This window comes from Cynocephalus volans, chromosome 5 (genome assembly GCF_027409185.1).
Source record: "Cynocephalus volans isolate mCynVol1 chromosome 5, mCynVol1.pri, whole genome shotgun sequence".
Classification (NCBI taxonomy): domain Eukaryota; kingdom Metazoa; phylum Chordata; class Mammalia; order Dermoptera; family Cynocephalidae; genus Cynocephalus; species Cynocephalus volans.
In genome coordinates, this window is record NC_084464.1 from 40,171,461 (window position 1) to 40,193,467 (window position 22,007).

General features: G+C 40.7%; 1 protein-coding gene across 7 annotated transcripts; it reads right to left on the reverse strand.

The window, feature by feature from the left end:
• Positions 1 to 210: 210 nt before the first annotated feature.
• On the reverse strand, positions 211 to 21,645 carry ZSCAN12 (zinc finger and SCAN domain containing 12). 7 transcript variants are annotated; one of them, XR_010023588.1, is made up of 7 exons: positions 21,559 to 21,645; positions 20,191 to 20,656; positions 16,212 to 16,356; positions 13,592 to 14,726; positions 4,072 to 4,518; positions 2,786 to 2,920; positions 211 to 2,679 (listed from the first exon to the last, which is right to left on the reverse strand). XR_010023588.1 is itself a non-coding variant. In XM_063096698.1 (5 exons), the coding sequence occupies exons 2-5, from the start codon at positions 20,602 to 20,604 to the stop codon at positions 4,398 to 4,400; spliced, it is 1,815 nt and encodes a 604-aa protein (XP_062952768.1). In that variant the 5' UTR covers positions 20,605 to 20,656; positions 21,559 to 21,645; the 3' UTR covers positions 2,939 to 4,397. The 7 variants fall into 7 exon arrangements, 4 of the variants coding, with proteins under 4 accessions (XP_062952768.1, XP_062952769.1, XP_062952765.1 ...); XR_010023587.1 differs by lacking the exon at positions 2,786 to 2,920; XR_010023586.1 differs by having other exon boundaries at positions 211 to 2,920.
• Between the last annotated feature and the right edge of the window lie 362 nt (positions 21,646 to 22,007).

Sequence of the window (22,007 nt, forward strand, 5' to 3'; positions counted from 1 at the left end):
AGTTACCAAGGAACTTATTCCACACAAAAAAACCCAGTCCAGAGGATTTCATATGAGAATACATCCTTTAATGACCAGCTAGTTCCAATGCCTCATGAATTGTTCTAAAGCATTAAAAATGAACAAAAACTTAATTCTTTTCATGATTCAAGAGTGAAACCTAACACTGAAAAATACAGTATAAAAAATAAAAAACTACAGACCTATTTCACATGAATACTGAAGAAAATGTATTAATAAAATACTAGTAAGTTAACCCATTAACACATTTAGAATACATCACGACTGAGATTTATTCCAGGAATGCAAGGTTGGTTCAATGTTAGAAAATTCTTTTCAATAATAAAGGGAAAAAACGTGATTTCCACAGATGCTAGAAAAACCTTTTACAGAATGCAGTCCATACTTTAAAATAGTGACTATAATGCCCAATGCTATGGGTCAAATGTGTCCTCCAAAAGTTCATGTATTGGTAACTTGATCCCCATTGTAACAATGTTATGAGGGTGGAAGATCCAATTATGGTATTTGATAGGTGAGGCCTTTAAGAGGTGATTAGATTGTGAGGACTGTGCCCTCATGAATGGATTGAACCATTTATAGAGTAATGAGTGTGTTCTGATTGCTTTATAAGGATAGTGAGTGAGCAGGTTAGCTCCCTCGCTCAGCCAATTCTCACCATGTGACACCATGGTCACCATGGGACCCTGTAGACAGTTCCCACCCAGAAGGCTCTCACCAAAGGTATTCTCTGGAGTTTGTACTTCCCAGCATCTGACACTGTAAGAAACACATTTCATTCCTTTATAAATTACCCAGTTTTAAACTGTTATAAGCAACAGAAATGGACTAATACACTTACGCAAAAAATTTAGGGATGTACAGCAGATACACACCAAGGATTCTGAAATATCACTACAAAGTTTTAAAATACATGGTTCCTATGTTTAGTGACCTACTCTAAAATAGATAAGCCTCATTCTCCTATGTATGGATAGAGATTGGGCTACATTACCAACTTGCTAAAGGACAGCTTCTAAAGATTCTTTCCTCTTCTAGGCTGTAGGTTCTAGAACTGAAAAGATAAAAACAAGTCAAAGTAGTAGTCTTCACAATGTTATATTATCTATGAGGGAAAATACCCATCATTATCTGTCAATAGGCTACATGTGAAGTATCTTTTTTATAAAATATCTTTTTCCCTCTTAAAAAAATAATCAAACCAAAGCTGGAAGAAATATATTCTCTAAAGGATACCTACATGGCTTTGCACTGGAGAACACAGAAGCAGTCCCAAATTCGTGAAAGTGCCCAGAAATTCAATGATGTGGATCTTTTGCTACATTTACTGAAACATTACACATGTGATTTTTGTGTTCTAGAGTACCCATACAAGCCTATTAAGCCCTTGATGTGGGTTGAATTGTGTCCCCCAAATTTTCATGTATTACAAGCTTAATCCCCAATGTACCAATGTTAAGAGGGTGGGAAATCCCCTTATGGTAATTGAGAGGTGGTGGGTCTTGAAGAGGTGATTAGATTGTGAGGACCTTGCCGTAGTGAATGGATTAATCCATTGATGGCTCAATGGTAGCCATGGTTGTGGTTCTGATGGCATTAAAAGGGGAGCAGATGTGAAGTGTTCTCTCTCTTGCTTCTGCCACTTAGCCATGTGATACCCTGTACTGCTGTACAGTCACCATCAAGAACAAGGCCCTCACCAGATGTGTTCTCTGGCCTTTGGACTTCCCAGCCTCCCAAACTGTAAATAATAAATATTTCATTTCTTTATAAATCACCCAGTTTCAGGTATTTTGTTATAAGTAACAGAAAAGGACTAATACAGCCCTTAAAGAAAATAAAATATTATATATTTGCAGCAAACAGTAGACAGTAATACTACTGTCTATATCTGTTGAATAAATTAAAGATATGAGACTAGAGCAGGGATGGTGGAAATAACATGTCCCTCAGCACACAGATAATCAGCTAGGAGACAGATCACAAGTCTGGGGATGCAGATAAACAGCTTATCTCAGAAGTCCTGGTTGCTTACATATACAGGCTCCTCTGAGAAGGGAAAAAGAACTTCTGACCTTTTGTTGACCTGAGACATTTATTTTATGTCCTTACTAGCTAAAATGGGCAATTTAGAATACCTATTCCCCATACAACTTGCCCATCTACATTAATTATATAAACTTTTTGGTAATGTGGAGACTGTCGTTGAGGCCTGATCTCTGTCCATACAACTTCTCACAATCCTTTTATTTATAAGCACCTTTCTAATACAGATTTGCTATTTCCCAAGGTTCAACCTATGTCTGAAGACTCTTCCATACTCATCATACTGGCAGGGTTTCTCTAGTGAGAATTCTCCAATGTTAATTAAAGCTGGTGATTCCGTGGAAAGAATTTCCACATTCACCATGTTTATAAGATCTCTCTCTTGTGTAGATTCTCTGGAACACAGTCAGTCCTGACTTTGGGTGAAGATCTTCTTACATTCTTCACACAAGATTCCATAAGGTTTCCTTGCTGAATGAAGGTCTCTTCACAGTCATCATACTCATGCCACCTCTCTCTTACGTGGATTCTTTGACGTCAAATAAGGCCATTATGGCTGAAAGCTTTCCCACGTTCCTTAAACTGATAGCATTTTTCCTTGTTGTGGATCTCCTAGTGGGAAAGAAGGGACCCACTATAAACAAAAGCCTTACAAAACTTGTTGATCTCAAAGAGATTTTCTTCAGCGTGGACTAACTGGTGCTGATTAATGACTCACCAGTAACTAAAGCTCTTACTACACTTAACTGCACTGAGGTTGCAGTTCTACAAAGACTCCCCCTACAAGATTCAGCATCTCCAGAATTTTTTTATGTTGGAGCCAAGTCTTTATTTTCATTCTTAGTTACACCATCTAAAAAAAAATGCACAAACAATTCAAATATCAGTTGTGTCTTCTAAGATCATGAGACTATGACAAGGAACAGTGATAAAAATAAAACCCTACAATGCATGACTAAGTCTCTAGACTGGCATCTCAATTTTGTGAAGTGCCCAAGAAGGCACATGTGGTTCCAGTTTGAGTGAGACAGCTGGGCAGAAAGAGAATGGAAAAGCATGGAAGATTTTCTCACAAAAAGGGACAAAGAATCAGAAAGGTATAATAAAAAAAATTAAGATCAGTTTGAATCCAGAGCTGAGAAACAAGAAATATCATAAAACCAAGAGAGTGTTTAATTTGCTAAGGATACTTAAGAGGACTATATACACCTACTGATATGTACCTAGGTCACTACTATAGACATATGAAATGCTCAATATTTGTTGAGTAGATCAATAAACAATGGGATATGACAGAAGTTATCTTGAAGTTACAACTAAACCAGTTTCAAAACATATACTAATTTGAAGTGAGAAAATGAAGTAAACTGGGAAATTTACTTTTCCAGGTAATGGTTAGGCCTAAAACTTAAGAAGAAAGCAACACTTTGAAGTTAAAGGAGTTGAATAGGTCAAAAATCAAAAAACCCCAAAACGTGGCTGAGAGTTTCTATTTAAAGAATCAGGTAGATAACAAGAAAGAGATGGATAGAGGAAAGGTTTCAAGGGAGAGGACAGCACTAAGAGTTTTAAAAAGCTTCCCTTCTGAGGCTCTCTTCTCTTCAGAAATCCTTTTTCATCAGCTTTACATATCAAAAGGCAATAACACTGAGAGTTAAAATAAAATAAGGTCTTAGGTTGGATATGAAATCTCTGATTCCAAGGTACTATATCTCTGCCATGAGCATATCTTTTTCTATCCTTTAGCCTGGGACCCAAAGGCAATAAAATGAAGTTGGTCTCGGAAAACTTAATGTAAAACTAAACACCCAAACAAACCCCGATATAGAAAGAGAATATTCCAAGGGTGCATATGAATAACAAAAGGAATTAAAGCCAGTGAGTGAGATACTAAGTTATGGCTCCAGAGACATCTGGTGGGTGCTAAAGCTCAGTTTTGTTGTTTTTCGTGATATTCCCAAACTTTTTACTAGTCAAGCCACAAGTGATCCTCCCAACCCTTACCGCCTATGGTTTGTCCTCATTCAAGCTATCTCTTCAACTTTTTCAGCATAACCGATGCCTCCTCTCCACATTCTGGATGATATTATGTAGATGTGCAGTTCCTCAGGCTGGGGGGTCAGGATCTGTTCCAGCACCTGCTCCTTGGTATGTATTTCTGTTCTCAGCAACTGTGGGCAGAGCTCCCTGAGTCTTCCGACAGTCCTGTGAGGTCCAAGTATCTACCTCTTGGTAGTAACAACTTAAAGGTGGAAGAAAGATCTATGACTTTTTTGTCAGCCTGATTCTTGGTTCCAAGAACAACTCTCTTCCTCTACCATCAGTCACTACTAGAGATCTTTCCTGCAAGAGGACTGCCATTCTGGAATGAGAGAGCTCAGGAGAAGATTCACTCCAGCTTGGGGTTCACAATGATTTTTCAGAAGTATTTCCTTGTAGCCAGTCTTCTTCCTGAGGTATAAAATAACAATGTTAACAGAAATTCTAAATTTTGTTTAGCTCTTTTATCTAAGAATTCACTCACCTGAGCACAATGCACTAAAAAAAAAAAAGAAAAGAAAAGAAAAAAGAAAAAAAAGAAACTGTCAGGAAGCTAAATAAATCAGGAGAGTAGGAGTGACTTTGCAAATTAGTAGCTAGACCCATCTGCTAGTCTCTTACTTCCTAAATGTTAATAAAGCTTGAGAAAGACATGACCACCTTCCCTTTTGCTCTCCCCCTCAGAGACTCCCACATGAATGGTAAAGAACCTCAGAAATAAAATAATAACAGTAAGATGTTTATTTAAAAGGTACTACGAATTTAGTCATTTAAATTGATACTGTTATAATTCCACTGACGAATGACACTGAGGCAGAGAAATTAAGTAATTTGGTCAAAGCACATAACCAGTAAGTGGATTCTGTCTTTGTACTAAAGCGTCGACCAATCTACTCTAGAGAAAGTCACGAATCACATCATTCCGCCGAACGAACTAAACTTTAGTTTTACCAAACCGGAAAGCTAGGCTTTCCTTGTCCGCAACAGCCTCACTATCCTTATACCTCAAAACTTGAAAGCCATCCTTAACTTTCCCCGGCAGCTTTCAGTCGTCAGTTCTAACCTCACCTGAGTCCCTGAACGGCCGTAACGGACCGAGTTCGAACACGGAATCCACATCTCGAGGTCACCACCACCTCCAAAGATACGCCACAAGGGCCGGAGGATCCGCAGTTCTAGGTCTCGCCGCTATCACCAGCTGCCTCAGCATTTGGGCTTCTCTAGGATTCTGGAGGTTTTTCTCCTCTCTGTGGCTGCACGGCTGTAACCTGCCCGCTAAGCTGCGAAGATTCCTGCTGAGCAATCAAGTAACCTCCAGGTGCCTATACTGCCAGGCTGGGGCGCGTTGGGCCCCGCCGGGGGTTGGCCTTCCAGGTGCAGAATTTAGGAAAAGCCGACCAAAGGCAAACGGCGGAAACCCTGGGCTGCCGGTTACCTCTGATAACTAACGGGGCAGAGATCAAATACAAATCTCTCCTTTCCAGTCTGGGCGATATTTGTTTCCTGCCGGCCACTGCTCAGCAGTTCCAAAGGCAAGAAAGTAAAAGTAGACCGGGGTGGGAATTTTTATCCCAAGGTTACAAGGACTTTGCAGCAGTCCTGGGAAATTTGCAGCATGGTTACAGATAATTTCTCACCTGGGGCGCAGGCATCTAGAGCCAATGCGTTTGAGAGAGCCCACAGTAATAATCGAAACAATAGCAAACAGTTATAAAGCACTTATGTGCTACGCACTACTCTTAAGCACCATATAATTGTGCAACTAAGTAGATACTATTATCGCCATTTTACATGAGGAAACTGAGGCACGAGAGGTTAAATCGTTTGCCTAAGGTCACTCGGCTAATAAGATGATACTCCAACCCTGGCAATCTGCGTCTAGAAGCCATATTCTTAAACCCCGCTTCATGAATAAACAGGAAATTTGGCTACAGGAAACTCCCTAAACTACCTGGTTTTTTATCGGGGATGAAATGGAGAGATAACCTACTCCTAAATCCGTCATTGAAGTAGGAAGAACTAAGGCACTAGATCAAAAAAGTAGGATCTGCATACCAAGCTTGAAAAGGAACAATGAAGATCTTACCATAAATCAGCGGTTACAAATGGCTTCCACTTAGGAGTCCTTGGGACCCCCAGGAGCAAGCAGGCCATTTGGGAATTAGGCAGACAACTGGCAGGAGCAAACAGACTTATCCCCCAGAAATCATCTTGAACTGTGACGGGTGAAAGCTCTAGGAGCCTTGACTGATGGGTTTCAGATGCGGATATTCTCTTTTTTTAAACGTGTGTGAAGAGAATCAACCATTTCTTTGAAATCAAGGGAAAACTCTGGTTCTAAATGACAGTCTTAAAATGTGATCTAGGGAGCTAATCATTTGAGAAGTTTAAAACACTTATCATGGCTGGTTTTGTAAAAATCAAATTATATACATAAAATCAAATTATATATAAAATAAAAATTATACCCAACATATATAACCAATATATTCATATATACTTTTTATACATAAATATATGTAGAAATTATATGTACAAAAAATACTGTGCAAGAACTCCTTACAATTACACCCAGAAACATCTGGAAGGAGAGAGGATCCGAAGAAATTAAAATAATGAGATGCTGGAGAGGCTGTGGTATGAGAACTTTTGGTATGAAAGGATAAAAGTTGGGAAGAGATTCAATTAAAGGCTATCAAGGGATTATCCTTAGACTAAACAAGCAAATGTTGCTCAAGTAAGTTCTGGTCTTGTGGAGTCAGGAGGAGCACCATTTGAACTGTAAAAGAGGTAAATCCTTAAGCAAATAAAAGAAATATTTTATATAATATATAATTATTTAAAATCCAAGAAGTGGTACTGGCTTCAAATATAAAATTGCTTTTAAAAACCATCATCAAAGACAGATCTGTAATGGGTTATTAACACTTGAAGCATCTCTCTAAATTTCTTGATTTGTCTTAAATAGCCAAATATCCCTTATTCTGTGAGAATGCAAAGAATGAATTATGTTTCTAAGCTAGGAGGGTGATCCTTTCACATAGAGTCCATTTTAAAAGTGGAATGTTTCCTGTGACACCTTCACTGTGCAGGCAACAAGAATGAAGGCTGATGTTTATGTTGGCTAAACCTCAGATTTGGTATGCAGAGAGGGTGGTGACATTATTATCTGAGGTGTTTCGGCCTCAGGAGGTTTCTGAAGTATTTTCCAGAATAGTAACAGAAGTTGAAAAGTTTCTACAGAAAATTACTCAAGACACTGAATATCAACGCAATACATGGTTCTTTTAACTGAAATAAACAGAGGAGTATTATTACACAGATTAAAAATGTGGGCTCTGGAACTGAGCTGCTTGGGTCTAGTTTTGGACCTACCACATACTAACTTTGTGACCTAAAGCAACTTTAATTAATTGATTTCAGTTCTCCCAGCTGAAAATGAAATAATGTAAGTAAAGCATTTAGCAATGCCTGGCCCTTAGTAAGCAGTTAATAGATGTTATATATTTTTAATAAATCCTTTTCTCAATCCCAAAAGATGGCCAGTAATAACGGCTTTGTTTTGACAACAACTGTACAATGAATAGTCTACTAGATGTTAATGAAAGAGGTGACTTCTGTACTGAGTACAGCAGTGCAGAGCTTGTTTAAGTTCTCGTATCTTAGTGCTCTCCACCTCCGTCCTCACCATAGAGTTGAGATCTCTCAATTCAGAGCCCTGCTCAACCCCATTCTCCTTCTCATTAGCTTTATTTCATACCTCATATTCCAGCAACCTCTTCCTATTTTTTTGGGGGGGGGGCGTGGAGCATCTTTCTTTTCTTTGCAATCCCTTTCCACTGTACTCTCTGCAACCCCCGTTTGGTTGTCAGGTTACTTTTTTATCTACAACTTGTGTATAAACTCACTTCCCTTTTCATGGCTTTAGAAACTTGACTCTCCCCCAATCTCTCCACGTGCTTTTTGCCTTAAACACACAATGTCTTGTTTACCTTAATCAACTGGAAGAGAAGCCAGTCAGTCTTATTCTCGAATGTTATTTGTAAGCTGCTGCTTCATGATTTATCATTTGAGTTTTACACCAGTTACTTCTACCTGACTGTTATTACTAATGACTGCCACTACTACTACCTTAGACCTGCTTCACTTTCATATTCTTCCTTTCCATCCTTTCTCATGTTATTGTTGATGGATTTCAAAATCCACATAGGTAAGATGCTTCAAAGGTCCCTGATTGACTAGATCCTGTCATTGTCACACCACATCAATCTTTTATCCATAAAGATATACTCTTGACTTCATCGCAAAGCATTCTCTGTGCACCGCACTCCCCAATGTAACATTCCTATTCCATATCTAACATCTGTCATGTCCTTCACTTGCCCCTCAGGACCTTCAGTTTCTCCATGTTGCCAATGTAGGTTCAATCAGTAACCTATTCCACTATATTTATCTGGATAACTAGTTTGATCCCCTTTGATGCCTACCTGGAAATTCCATGTGTATCCCTCCATTTTTTTTTTTTTTTTTTGGTACTATAACTGTATTTAGGCACAAGAAACAACCAGAATAAAATCCTACATTTATTTTTAAACAAGTTATAATCTGTGTCTTTTTATATAACAGGCATATTCCATTGTTCTGGGTCCTTGTTTATTGTCACTTTATAATATTAGGTACATAAGACAGATTAAGTACTGTGCAGAAAGGCAAATGGAGGAACATATGTGCATTGACAGAACATGTTAAGCAGAAAATGAACTGGATACCAAGTAAAGGCACTGAGAAGAGCAGAAAGTGAGTTTAAAATAAGAATGCTCACATTCCAGACAGCAGTCAGATTAAAGAGAGAGGCTCTGAAGTTACTCTTGAAGAGTAATTTCAGATTAGATAAGGAGTACTGATAGCATGGGTTTGGTAAGTAGGACATTCTCATAAAGGTTCTCATCACTAAGTAAAGTCCACTCCAATGAGAAGAGTTTTCATTAAAGTGAGAAATGGGAGGCAGAGTAAGCTTAGGTAGGGAACAGGCTTCACATACTTCTAGTTTACAGAGCTTACAGACCTGTTCAGCTCACTCTGGGATCCTTGTGTGTTTCCTGGAGGTAAAAAACAAAAACAAACAAAAAACTAGGTTTCTAATCCCAGATGCCTCTGCCCTAAGTTTGCAACTCCGATTTGGGAGACTCAAGATGGCAGAACAGATGGTCCCTAGCATTGCTCTCTCCCACAATTGACCAATTTACAACTATTAAAAATCAAAGAGTGCCAAACTGGGGCCCCTACAGCTCAGGGGAAGAGGAGGAGAGACTTACAGAATTCATGGAGGCGCGAGAAGCCGTGATAAGAGAAAGAAGGGACCACTCCAACCATTTCAAGCCCTGGCCATCTCAAGGCTGGAGCTGGTGAGCACACAGAGCAAGAACTGGCAAAAACTGCAGCTGTGCCCTTTGTGTGAAGTTGCTTGGAGACTGCAGGGGAGAGAGGGGCCTTGGTGGCCCCCAGGCCAGCAAAACCATTGACAGGGTTCCTGTGGACCCACATACAAGCTGAAAAAAGGAGCCACTCAGAGGCCAGTGAGTCATTGCAAGGCACCAGAGCATGGCCCACCCCATGCGAAGTGTTTGAAGTGTGGGGGGTGGGGGAGATTGGCCCACCAAGGGAATATTGGGGAACAGATGGACAGCTGATATGCCCTCCAATTAGCACAGGCCCACTCAGTGGAGATTGATAGGGAATACAGAACTGCAGGGGGTGCAATGTGCTGAAAAGACTCAGGCCCAGACCAGAGTTTCCACACAACCCAGGTGTATCAGATCTCACAAGATCCACAAGTGCTTAAAAGGTCAACCATTAAAACCTGAGCTGCACAAAAAGCCTTCCCCAGAGAATCAGCAGCAAAGCAGCAATTTAGCTCAACATCAGGGCTCAAATGCTGGTTCCCACAGGAAGTTCCCCCATTTTAGAAGTAAGTAAAGGACAACAACTTAGTTCCAGTGCAAAGTGTAAGTGGTGGGGGTAGCTAATAATCCAACACAGAACTGAAAGAAAACACCAAAAAAACCACAGATCAGAGACAAAGTTCTTCTATTAATCAGTAAAAGGTCTAACAGACCACCAAGGAACATCTATAAAACCTAGAAGAGCCAGAAGCCCTCTGGGCTCTCAAGCTGGGATTAGGGAGTTCCAAGGGCCTCAACCACACCTCCCTGACATCCTCATCCAGCCCAGTGATGAACAAGCCACTGCAGAAGCCCCCCGAGCCCCCAAGCTGGGGTAAGGGGGGCTGCAGGCCTTAGCCAAGTCCCCCTGACGTCCACATTCAGCCCAGTTATGACCATGCTGCCACCGGAAGCCCCTTAGGACCCCCAACCAGATGGAGTGAGGCTGAAGACCTCAGCCACGTTCCCCCAACATCCACCTCCAGCCCAGTGATGATCATGCTGCTGCCAGAACCCCCCCCCCCCAGGACTCCTGAGCCGGACTGGGGGGCCCACTGCTGTCAACCATGCCCTCCCCTCGCCCTCTGCAACCAGGTCAGCAAAGGAGCCAGCCATGGGCCAGCCCCACTCCCCCACCTCCACCTCCATTTCCCTACTACCCTCCCCCTCCCACTGCTCTGCAACATCTTGGAATTAAAAAAAAAAAAAAATTGCAACTCCAATGTTGGTGTTATGGAAAAGCCTTAAATAAGCAGTCCTCAACTTATGAATGAGTTGTTTTTCAATTGTTCGTTTGCTTTTCTGTTGTTAACTCAAGAATGGTATTCCATACACGGTCATGTAAATTCCAATCCCAAAAGCGAATCTGACACATATGCCTAAATTATAGTACTAATACCATTACCATTTCTATGGAAAAAATGTGTTCATACTTACAACTTAAAAAGCTAGGAACATACCATTGGGTCTCACGGCTGGCTTAGCTTCAGCGTAGCCGTTGAGCAGCTTTTCCACCTTCCCCCTGCCCCTTTTCCCTTTCTTCTCTGGGAACTGAGATTCCTCTCCTGGGAACGGGTAAACATTACTGTTATCATTAAGGGAATGTCTTGTGAGTTGTGTCTAGCAGGCTTTGGGCTGGAATGCTTTGTACTGAGACAGTGGCTTATCGGGAACCTATGCTTTAACCGACCATATGTTATCGGACCACAAGGACTGTGTCACCTTGCATACCACTGATTTCAAAATTGCCTATTACTTTGAACCCTCCCTGAAAGTCTTATAAACCTCCTGCTTTCCTTAATTTTGGGGAACTGATCGGGCTCAGTCTCCCCTCCATGTTAGTGGAATAAAGCTTTTGGCTAAAACAGCACCTGGCTTGGGTCTCTCTTTCCCTTTTCTCTGTCGTGCCAAATCTAACACACATGTTCCTATGGGACTAGAGACTCTTCCAATTCCAACCTAGTGATGAGAGTTTGTATAGGGATAGTTTGTATAGGGGAGCAAGAGACAGGGGAACTTGGGAAATGGGGGCAGAGTATATTATAGGAGTGGGATGACGATGGGACAAAGTCATCTAATTACCAGGGCTGGGTAGAAAGGTAATGAAGAATGGGACTTACTAAAAAATAATGGGGATTACTCTTCTTTTCATTCTCTCCTTTGCCTTTTATCACTGTCTCACTATTTCAAACACACTGACCAGCTAGAAGTGAGGAAAGAAGAGACTGGAGTTGTGTTGGAGTGGGTAAGAAGGTAGTCCCAGAATTGAGTTTGCTGTGGCAAGGTAGAAAGGGAAAAAAATAATAGGACATCTCAGAATGATTTCTTTAAACAAGAAGACAAACAGACCAGGACCCATGTGTACTTCTATGTGGCTTGCCTGTTGTCCACTAATCATAGGTTGTCATCTGAAGCAGAATTTTTTACTCAGCAATACAAGGGTAGAGTCAACAGTTGTTGGTTGATTTGTTCTTCAAAAACCCAAGGGATACTCTCACTAATCTTGGGGCCTTTTACGTGCTCAAGAAGGTATGCAAACCAAAAAATTGTAAACCAGTTGAGAGCAATTACTAGGGAATTCAGAACACAACAGTAATGAAAAAGCTGGGAAACAAAGAGAGGTTAAGAGTAAAACAGAGAAGAGCACCAGCACACCTCTCTTAAACACACGCACGCACGCACGCACGCACGCACACACATGCCTTGCACTCAGAAGACCTTTGGGAGTCTTGAAATGTAGGTCTCCTGTTTTGAAATACTTAAATTTGAAGGGATGGAAAGGCCACCTTAAGACCCTAGTTTTTAGACATTTGGTGGTCTAATTGCCTGCTCACTCTAAAGAGCTGGTGGCACGGGTCCCCTGTAGGGATTTCTTTGTGCTAAATATCTGCAGTGGCTCCTTGTTTAAAGGACTACGTTCAGGCTTCCTCACTTCACAGGCAACCATGAAGGCAGCTATGACTCAATGCAACATCTCCCAAATTTTAGAGTGTATCAGGTGACTATGGAGCTATAAAAATGAAGATTCTCAACTCCCATCCTAGGCATAAGGAAGCTGAATATCTGATTCAGGTAATTCTGATGTTTATCCAAGCTGGGGAATCACTAGTGCAATGACAGGACTAGAAGTCAGAGACCTACACTTAAGTTACTAGTCTTTTCCTTTGTGTGGTATTATAGCTATGTCACCATCTCCATAAACAAGAGTATCTTCATTTTTTAAAATGGAGAATTTTGATTTACAGAAGTATTTTAGGAATTAAATGAGAAAAGTGCTCTGTGTCACAGTGCTATAAAACATTAGATGAAATTATTAGCATTCTAGACCTCCTCCTACAGTCTGTCCCCAAGTGGTTTCCAAACTTAATGTCATTAGTTGCCCAGTTCCAATGACCTCTCTATTTGAGGTTGGCTAGTCTTATCAGTAATGCTTCCAAACCATATGCACTCTTACCTCTGCTTACCTTTGTTTTATCTAAATGCTTTCTCCCTTTAGCCTTTCAAATCTGCCTATCAAACCTTTATTTTCAATAAAATCTTTCCTGACCACCCTAGGCGAAAGTAATCTGTCCTTCAGAATTTATGGCACTTATTGTCTACCAAGTGCCACTTTAATTCTGCACTACGTCGAGAATCAATTCTATTGCCCTGTAGTCTTATTTAACTAAATATATGGATCGTACAGATCCCAAACTAGGTTGTAAACTCTGGGAAAAGGAATCTGGTGTTATGCTTCTTGCTCTCCACAGCACCTCCTAATACAACCGGCAGCACATAGTGAGTTCTTATTAAATATCTGAGGCTTTCTTTTAGCAGTAGTGAATGAAGTTATGCCCCAAATCATGACAAAGATAGTCTTTCTCACCAGCCTGCACTCTGTGAGATAGCTTCCCTGTAGTCATCAAACAGAAACAGATTTTTCTCCTTTGTGGATAGTCTGATGTTGAGTAAGAGCTGAGTTCTGCCTGAATGATTCCCCACACTCCTTACATTTATAGAGACTACTTCTATTATGGATTCTCTGGTGTTTACTAAGATCTGACCTCTGTCTGAAGGCTTTGCCACATTCACCACATTGGTAGGGTTTCTCCCCAGTGTGGATTCTCTGATGCTGAATGAGGCTGGTGATCCCTCGGAAGGCATTTCCACATTCATCACATTTGTACGGCCTCTCTCCAGTGTGGATTCTTTGATGTTCTGTGAGGACCGATCTTTGAGTAAAAGCCTTCCCACAATTATCACATTTATAGGGTCTCTCTCCAGTGTGAATTCGCTGATGTTCTATAAGACTTGTCCTTTGAATAAAAGCTTTTTCACATACATCACACTTGTAGGGTTTCTCCCCAGTGTGGATTCTCTGATGCTGAATGAGGCCACTCTGACTGAAGGATTTCCCACACTCCTTACACTGATAGCATTTTTCTTTGTGGTGGATCTCCTGATGGGAAACAAGGGATGAATTATAAACAAAGGCTTTTCCACACTCACTGCACTCATAGGGCTTTGCACCAGTGTGAACACCTTGATGCTGAGTAAGTATGGAACGCCGACTGAAACTTTTATTACACTGACTACACTGATAAGGTTTGTCTCTTGTGTGGATCTTGAGATGGTGAAAGAGTCCTGCTTTCTGGCTAAAGGCTTTGCCACATTCATTACAGTGGTAGTGTTTTTCCCCGGTGTGAAGTCTCTGGTGTTGATTAAGAGCTGACCACCGGCCAAAGGCTTTGCCACATTCATTACATTTATATGGTTTCTCTCCAGTGTGTATTATTTTGTGTCGAATAAGCACAGTTCTCCCACGGAAAGTTTTCCCACATTCTTCACATTTGTACGGCCTGTCTCCAGTATGAATCCTCTGATGTTCTATGAGGCGCGAGTGCTGACTAAAGGCTTTTCCACAGTCATCACATTTGTAAGATTTTTCTCCTGGACAGATTCTCTGGTGTTCAGAGAGGTCTGAACTTACTCTGCTTTCATCACATGTAGCTTGTTTATTTTCCCTGGAGTATCCAGAAGGCTCTTCTATTTTTTCTTTGGGCTCATGAGTTTCTCCACACCTAACAGACTGAAGCATATTATTTTCAAATCTGCTAGATATATTCCCATATGGCTCCATTTCTTCAGAAACTTCTTGCTTTAGAATTAAATTCCTGTACTCATTTCCAGTCTCAAAATCTGAAATTACAAAGGAATCATAAATGTTAATTAATTTCCAGTGATAGCAAATAGTAACTTCATGAGGCAACATAAAATTATTCAAATGAAAAACATAAGAACCTAAAGTTTCTGCATGACTATAAAATGGCATTAGAATACAGGACAAACCTAATAAATAAAGCACTCTAAAAATTGTTGAGGATGAGATCAACAGCCCAACAGAAAACTGTGCAAAGGAAAAACTGATGGTTTCCATGAAAGGAAATACAACAGCTCTTTTTTTTTTTGGTAGCTGACCAGTATGGGGATCCAAACCCTTGACCTTGGTACAATATCTCTTAAGCATAGGAAAAGATGCTTCACTTCACAGAATAAGGGAAAAGCAAATTTAAACAACATTGAAATGTAATTTTTTACCTATCAAAGTTGCCTAATCAGTTTGATATGTTCACAAAATGGATATCACCCATTACTGGAGGGAGTGTGAATTGATCCAAGCCTTTATAGAGGGCAATTTCAGAATATCTATCAAAAGTACAACAGTATAAAACCTTTGACCTAATAGTTTCACAGGCAGGAATTTATGCTACAGATTATACTCACACACATGGTTATTCATTGCAGCACTACTTGTTGTAGTAAAACACTGAAGACAAATGTCATCAGTAGGGGATTGGCTAAGTTAATTGTGTAGTATATCCATACATTTTAATATTAAGCAGCTTTAAGAAATAAAAAATGTACCATCTTAATGACAGAGAAAAAAATATATTTGTTTCAATATGAGAAATGTACATGCATCAAAAAAAAAAATCTCTGGAAGAACATACAAGAAACTAATAACAGTGACAATCTATTTCAGAGAAAGAGGAGACTAGATAGCTGGGGGAATTGAGTAGAATGAAAACTTCACTGGATAACTTGTAAAATTTTTGTTTTTGAACCATGCAAATTTTTACCTGTTATAAAAAAAATTAAATAAAAAAGAAAACACATAGAGAAAGTAGAGATGAGGAAGGTAGAGTCTTTCACCTATTCACCAACTTTTAACATTTTGCCACATTTGCTTTATTATTCCTTCTTTATATAAGTGTACACATTTCTTTTTTTCTTGAACCATCTGAGAGTTAGTTGCAGACATCATAGGGCAAAGGCTTATTTACTGAAGGAGAAAGACTATAGTCCAAGTGGAAGATAGTGGTATTGTCTGTTATGACAAAGGCAAGAAGTAGCAGGAAGGTCAGTATAAAGAAATATAACTATCAAAAGGACTAAATTAAATGATCTCAAATAAAATACAGAATTTAGAAAAATATGAATATAAAAAGAAGAATTAAAAAGTGACAAACCAGTCTGTTTGAGAGTCTATACATGAGCCATCAGATTCCTAGAGAGTCCTTTCTGACTTTAATGATCAGGAACAGTACTAAGTACAAAAAAGATCCAATGTCCTGGGTTAGCCCTGTTTTCCCCTTCCTCCCCAAATGGGTCCTTCTTCTTTACCTTGCTCTTGTTGGGCTTCAAGTTCTGGAGATTCACACTTTAGCTGGGCTTTCATAGACTGGAGGGAAATACTGGGTTCTTGTTCTGTTCTTAGAGGTACCATTTCCTGCAAGAACATTTCCTGATCCTCAGTATGGACTGAGACCTGAGGAAAAGGAGACATAGCCGATAGACTCATTCTGATAACAGAAAACAGAAGAGTATACTATGCATCGCAGTGGCACCCGGCTTGCTGAAACTTGAAATGACCTTCTTCCCTAGTATCAGCCTGCCATAACCCTACCCATTCTTCAAAGTAATGTTAATGTTGACTCCTCTTGAGAACCTTCCCTTCCCTGGCCACAAGTAATTTCTCCTATTGTTAACAGCCAAAATATCTTGGTTGTGCCACTTTTACTTTGTCTTATGCTCAAAGAAGTGGAAAAGAAAAATAGAAAAACAAAACAAAGGAGAGAAGGAAAAGAAGGTAAATAGAGGCATAAAGGAGGAAAAAAGAACTTAGGGGAAAATAAAACATAAGAGGAAAAAGAAATGGGATAAGTAAAAGGAAATAATGCAGAGAAATGATGAAGAAAGTCAAAAGGAACAAAGAAAAAAGAGGAAGAAAAGAAAGAGGTGGGAGAAGGAAGGAGAAAGGAAGGGAAAAGAAAGGAAAGGAGAGAAATGTCTTCCATATTCATTCCAGAAGCCGCTCCCAATAGTCTCTCTCCTTCTAACATTCCCATTCCACTTCTTTCTGGAAAGATAATCTTATTTTCTATTTATCCAAGATCACAGTCATCTCAAAAATCATCTCCCTTTCACTTTATCTATTTCCACCTGAGGCTCATATTCTTCTCCTTCCCCTCTGTTTTAGAAGATGTGTTCTCTTTTTCAAGGTTCTCATCCCTACTTTTGCCTTCAATCCTATCTCTTCTGCTTCCCTCTGACACTTGTTCCCTCTATTAACTCATTTATTCAGCAGTTTCAGCCTCTCTGTGGCTCCCATTCCTGCATGGGCCCTCTTCCTCTTGCATTCAAAAATAAGAGGTTTCCTCAGCATGGTACCATAAAAAGTCGGGATTTAGAATCACACTAATTACTTACTCTGTCTCTTAGTTTAGTGTTTCTGTGATCTTGGGATAGTTACTTGCTCTCTCTGAGATTATACCGCATCATCTATGCTGAGCACCCAGCACAGTTCCTTGGCACACAACAGGCCCTCAAATGACTCACCAATTCCCTTCAATGGCTACATTTTGTAAATAAGAAATCACCCTATGCTGTCTCTATTTCCATGACAGTTTCATTTTGTAACCTGTCTCCAGAATAAGAGCCAGAATCAGCAGAATATCCTAGATGTACAGAAAAAGATGTTTTGATACTTCAAATTTTGAGAAAAAGAAAAAAGAAAAAAAAAAAAAAAAAAGGACAGTACAGTGAGCTGTGCCTTCTACATCTGGATTTCTGGCTAGGCCTCAGAAAACAAGCTATGAACTCCATTAGCTGCCCCAGCATGCTTTCAGAGAAAGGACTGGTTGGCAATACAAACAATATGTTTTAAACGAAATTACTTTTTGCCTATACCTGAAAATACCATTCTTTCTTCTGGTTCTCATCCTACTTCCCTGGCTGCTCTTCAGTTTCCACTGCTGGTTACTCCCATGATGATCTCATCCTGTCTCATGGCTTTAAATATCATTCGTATCCTGAAAGGTCCCAATTTTATATTTCTAGCACAGACCCCTCCACCGAATTCCAAACAGTTATATCCAGTTTCTTGTTCAATTTTTCCACTTAGATTCTAATAGGAATCTCAAAATCAACACCTCTAAAACCTAATTCTCGATTCCTATTCCTTCACCCCAAACCTATTTCTATTTTAGTCTTCACGATCTCTGTGAAGGATAAATCCATTCTACCTGATGTTCAGACCAAAAACTTTGGCATAATCCTTAACTTACTTTCTTTCACATCCCACATCCTAAATAAAAATAAATCCTGTCAAGCTTTTCCTTCAAAATACATCCAGAATCTAAACATATCTTACCACTTCCACCACTACTATACTAGTCCAAGTCACCGATATCTCTTGCCTGGATTACTGCTTGTAGCCAGAGCCTCCTAAAATGGTTTCCTTGCTTCTGCCTTTGACCCCTATGCTTCCTCCACTGCCACCTGTAGCTCCATTGTAGAACTTTCTCAACATAGCAGCACATTATTTCTACTCAAAATTCTCCAACAACTTGCCATCTCAGAATAAGATCCAAAATCCTTATAATGGCCTACAAGCCCCTATATGATATGACCTTATCACTATTTTATTTCATCTTGTCCTTGACAAGCACATCTCTACCATGGCAAGCACATTCTCACCTTAAGACCTGCCCTTTTAATGTTCCCCCTGCTGTTATCCCCAGTGCTCTTATCCTTCATAGCTGTATGGTTTACTTTTTTAATACAGATTTCTGTTGTAAATGTCATCCTATCTGAAAAGACTTCCGTAACCAATCTATCAAAAATAGAACAATGTCCATTTTCTTCATTATTCCTTTTCTTAGCTTTATTGTTATTGCTTTTAATAGGATTTATCACTACCTGACATCTTATGCTTGTTGATTTTTTGTTTACTGTCTGTCTTCTCTCAGTAGACTAGAATCTACATGAGAGCAGCAACCTTCTATGCTTTTTTCACTGTTGCATTCCCAGTGCCTAAAACGGTACTTGGTACAAAACAGATATTCAGTAAATATCTGCTGAATGATCCTCTAATCTTTAACAGTGTTAGGAGTATGTCCATTACACGAGTCTTTCAAGCTTCAAATCCCTAGTGCTTAGCCTAGAATAGATTGCTCAGTAAAGAGTTCTCCATTGGTTCTTCTTTCTTTATAGAGCTAATCTGTCATCATTTCCAGTTAATTCTTACCTAAGTCATGCCTCATCCTTTGAAGTTACACTTTGATGACCCTATTTCAAACTTAGATCTTTCTGCCACATGCTCTTTCTCTCTCCACTCTACTTTGTACCCCAACAAAGTAAATTATGCTTCCTGTTTTATTATTTCACTAAGTTTCATATTCATTATACCAAGGTTTACTAGCCTTGGCTCTATTGACATGTTGGGTCAGATAATTCTTTGTTGTCTGAAGCAGTACTGTGCATTATAAGATGTTTAAAATTATCCCTGCCCTCTACCTACTAGATGCCAGTAGCATCTCCCCAGTTATGACAACCAAAAATGTCCCAACACATTGTCAAATGCCCTCTGGGGCACAAGATTGCCACTAGTTGAGAACTACTGTCTTATATCACTTTTAAAACAAAACAAAACAGAAAGGTTCTACATACTTTGGTTCTCTTTCATGTCTAAGGGTTAGTAAAGATCATTTAGACTCAAGAAGAAAAGGTTAGGAGCCTCTGTCCTATAAAATAAAATCTAAACTTTGAAGGTTGATACTCAATGTCCTGAACTCTCTATCTCAACACTTCTCACAACTCATCTTTCCAACCTAACTGGGTTTTTTACTACTCAAAGAAACATGGACCCCCTGCTCTACTCCTCTTCATCTCATTCCTCTGAGTGGTGAACCTTGATTTCTCCATCTTTTAACCTTTTAATGGAGAGAAAGGGCAGTAGATATATCTGCAAAACTTTATTTCTTAATTATTTGTATTGTGCAACAGAAGTGATGCCCCTTTCAAGAGGCTGCTTCCCACCCTGCTCTCATTGTCTTTCTAACACCTTCTCTCTGTACTAGAAGTATCCTGTTGATAAGCTGAGTAGCATATTTACCAAACAGAATTTTGTAGATTAGTACAAAAATACACAATCCCTCCAAGAAAACATATAAAGAAGTTAACCAATTTGCCATGAAACTCAGGTCTCTGTCTGATGCGCCAAAGTATCAAGAACACGCTTTGTGAAATAATGCTATACTTCACTCTGGCCTAGAAACCCACAATTTATCTTTTCTCAAATAGAAAACAACTTTTTTCTCACCTGATATCCTGGCTCATCCAGCTCTCTCTCTAAATCCTCCAGCACAGTCACCACCTCCTCCCCACTCTCCGGATGCTGCTCCTGCACCCAGGCTTGGAGCTCCTCTGGCAGGATGGTCAGGAACTGCTCCAGCACCAGCAGCTCCAGGATCTGTTCTTTGGTGTGAGTCTCTGGCGTCAGCCACTGATGGCAAAGTTCTCGAAGTCGGCTCAAAGCCTCGCGGGGTCCAGATGTTTCCTGGTAGCAGAACTGCCTGAAGTATTGTCGGAATACTTCTCTGCTATGGGTGGTATTCTTTTGCAGGTTCTGATCCTGTCTTGTGGTATACTTATACTTCTCCTCCTCCTCTATCTTTACTTCCAAAAGTTCGTCCTGATCCTTATGGGCCTGGATATTCCAAGTAGATACCATCATAGCTGTGCAAAAGTTCTATCAGTGCTTCAAGTGAAATCCCACCTGAGCAAACCTAAGGAATAAGCCATCATTATTAATACAAACTACACCATAAACAAAAATTGGAAATTCTAAGAATTTAAGTATGACCTTTGAAAGCCTGCCTCCAGGTTAATTTACTATACTCAAGGAAATATTTTCATAGAAAAGACTTAAGAATAGACTAATTTAAAGAGAAAGACTAAAAAAAGGTGCCAAGTTGTTCTGGGACTTTAAGAAGGAAGAATAAGACTTGGTAGAAAATTTATTTCCATTTAGTCCTAATATAAAGGACAATTAATTGGAATGAAACTAACATTTATAACAAGTAAATAACAATAATAGTAATAAAAATTTGTGATGACTTTGATTAATTGCTTTTAAAAATTTTTTAAATGTCCAGGTGTCTGGTGGAAACCGTGAAATCATAAAAGCAGCAAAGTCACATGAACTTATTTCTTCAGGGCCTTAATTTTTCTGCCTCTCATTCTTCATTTATTAAATGAAAAGGCTAAAGAAGTTATTATTTGAGGCTTTCTTCTATCCTCACATTCTGTGACTCTGTAAATCTAAAGGCAGGCAGGCCTAGGAAAAGGTCTTTAGGCTGCCGGCTAGCGTCTGTGACCCAGGAGTGTTCAGAAATATCGTGCGGCGTCAAACCCGAGACGGCTACACGGCCAGAGGCCCAAGACAAACCCAGGAGGTACAGGGCTCACAGCTGGAGCTCACAGCCCGGACTCACCGCAGAGGTCCGGGCCGGCCCCCTCACCCCGGGCTTGGAGCCACTGTCCGAGGGGCGCGGGTACAGCCTACGGAGAGGAGGAGCCTTCTGCCGTCCCGCCCGGGCAGGGAAGGACCCGGACCCGCCCCCCACCAGCCGGGGCTGGGATTGAGGGGCCCAGGCGGCGGGAACGTCGCCATTCCTCGCCCGCCCACCTGCTCGCCGCGGCCGGAGTACAGCCTCGCTCACCAGGGGCCCCAGGAGGCCAGAAGAGGGCGGCCTCCTCCGGGGCGAAGGGCTGGGGCCTCGGACCCCGTAGGGACCCGGAACCCACCAGCAAGAGCGACCCACAAAGGCCGGAAGTGGCGGCGGCGTGGCACCGAGGCCCGGCTCGCTCTGGCCGCGCGGAGCGCACTTCCGCCGCGGCTCTAGGAAGGGGGTGTGAGGGGTTTTCCACTCGGTTTTTTTTCCCGCGCACCCACGCGAGAGGAAGGCTGAGGACTCCCACGCCCGAGCGTAAACAGAACAGGTTTATCGTTCTTTCCCCCCGGCCATTGTCTTCACTTCCCCCGACCCGATGGGTGTCGAGGCTTGCAGAGCCGATCCGAAGAGACGGGGATCTCACGCTTCTCCGCTCTCACGTTTATGCCGGTTTCTGCATCTC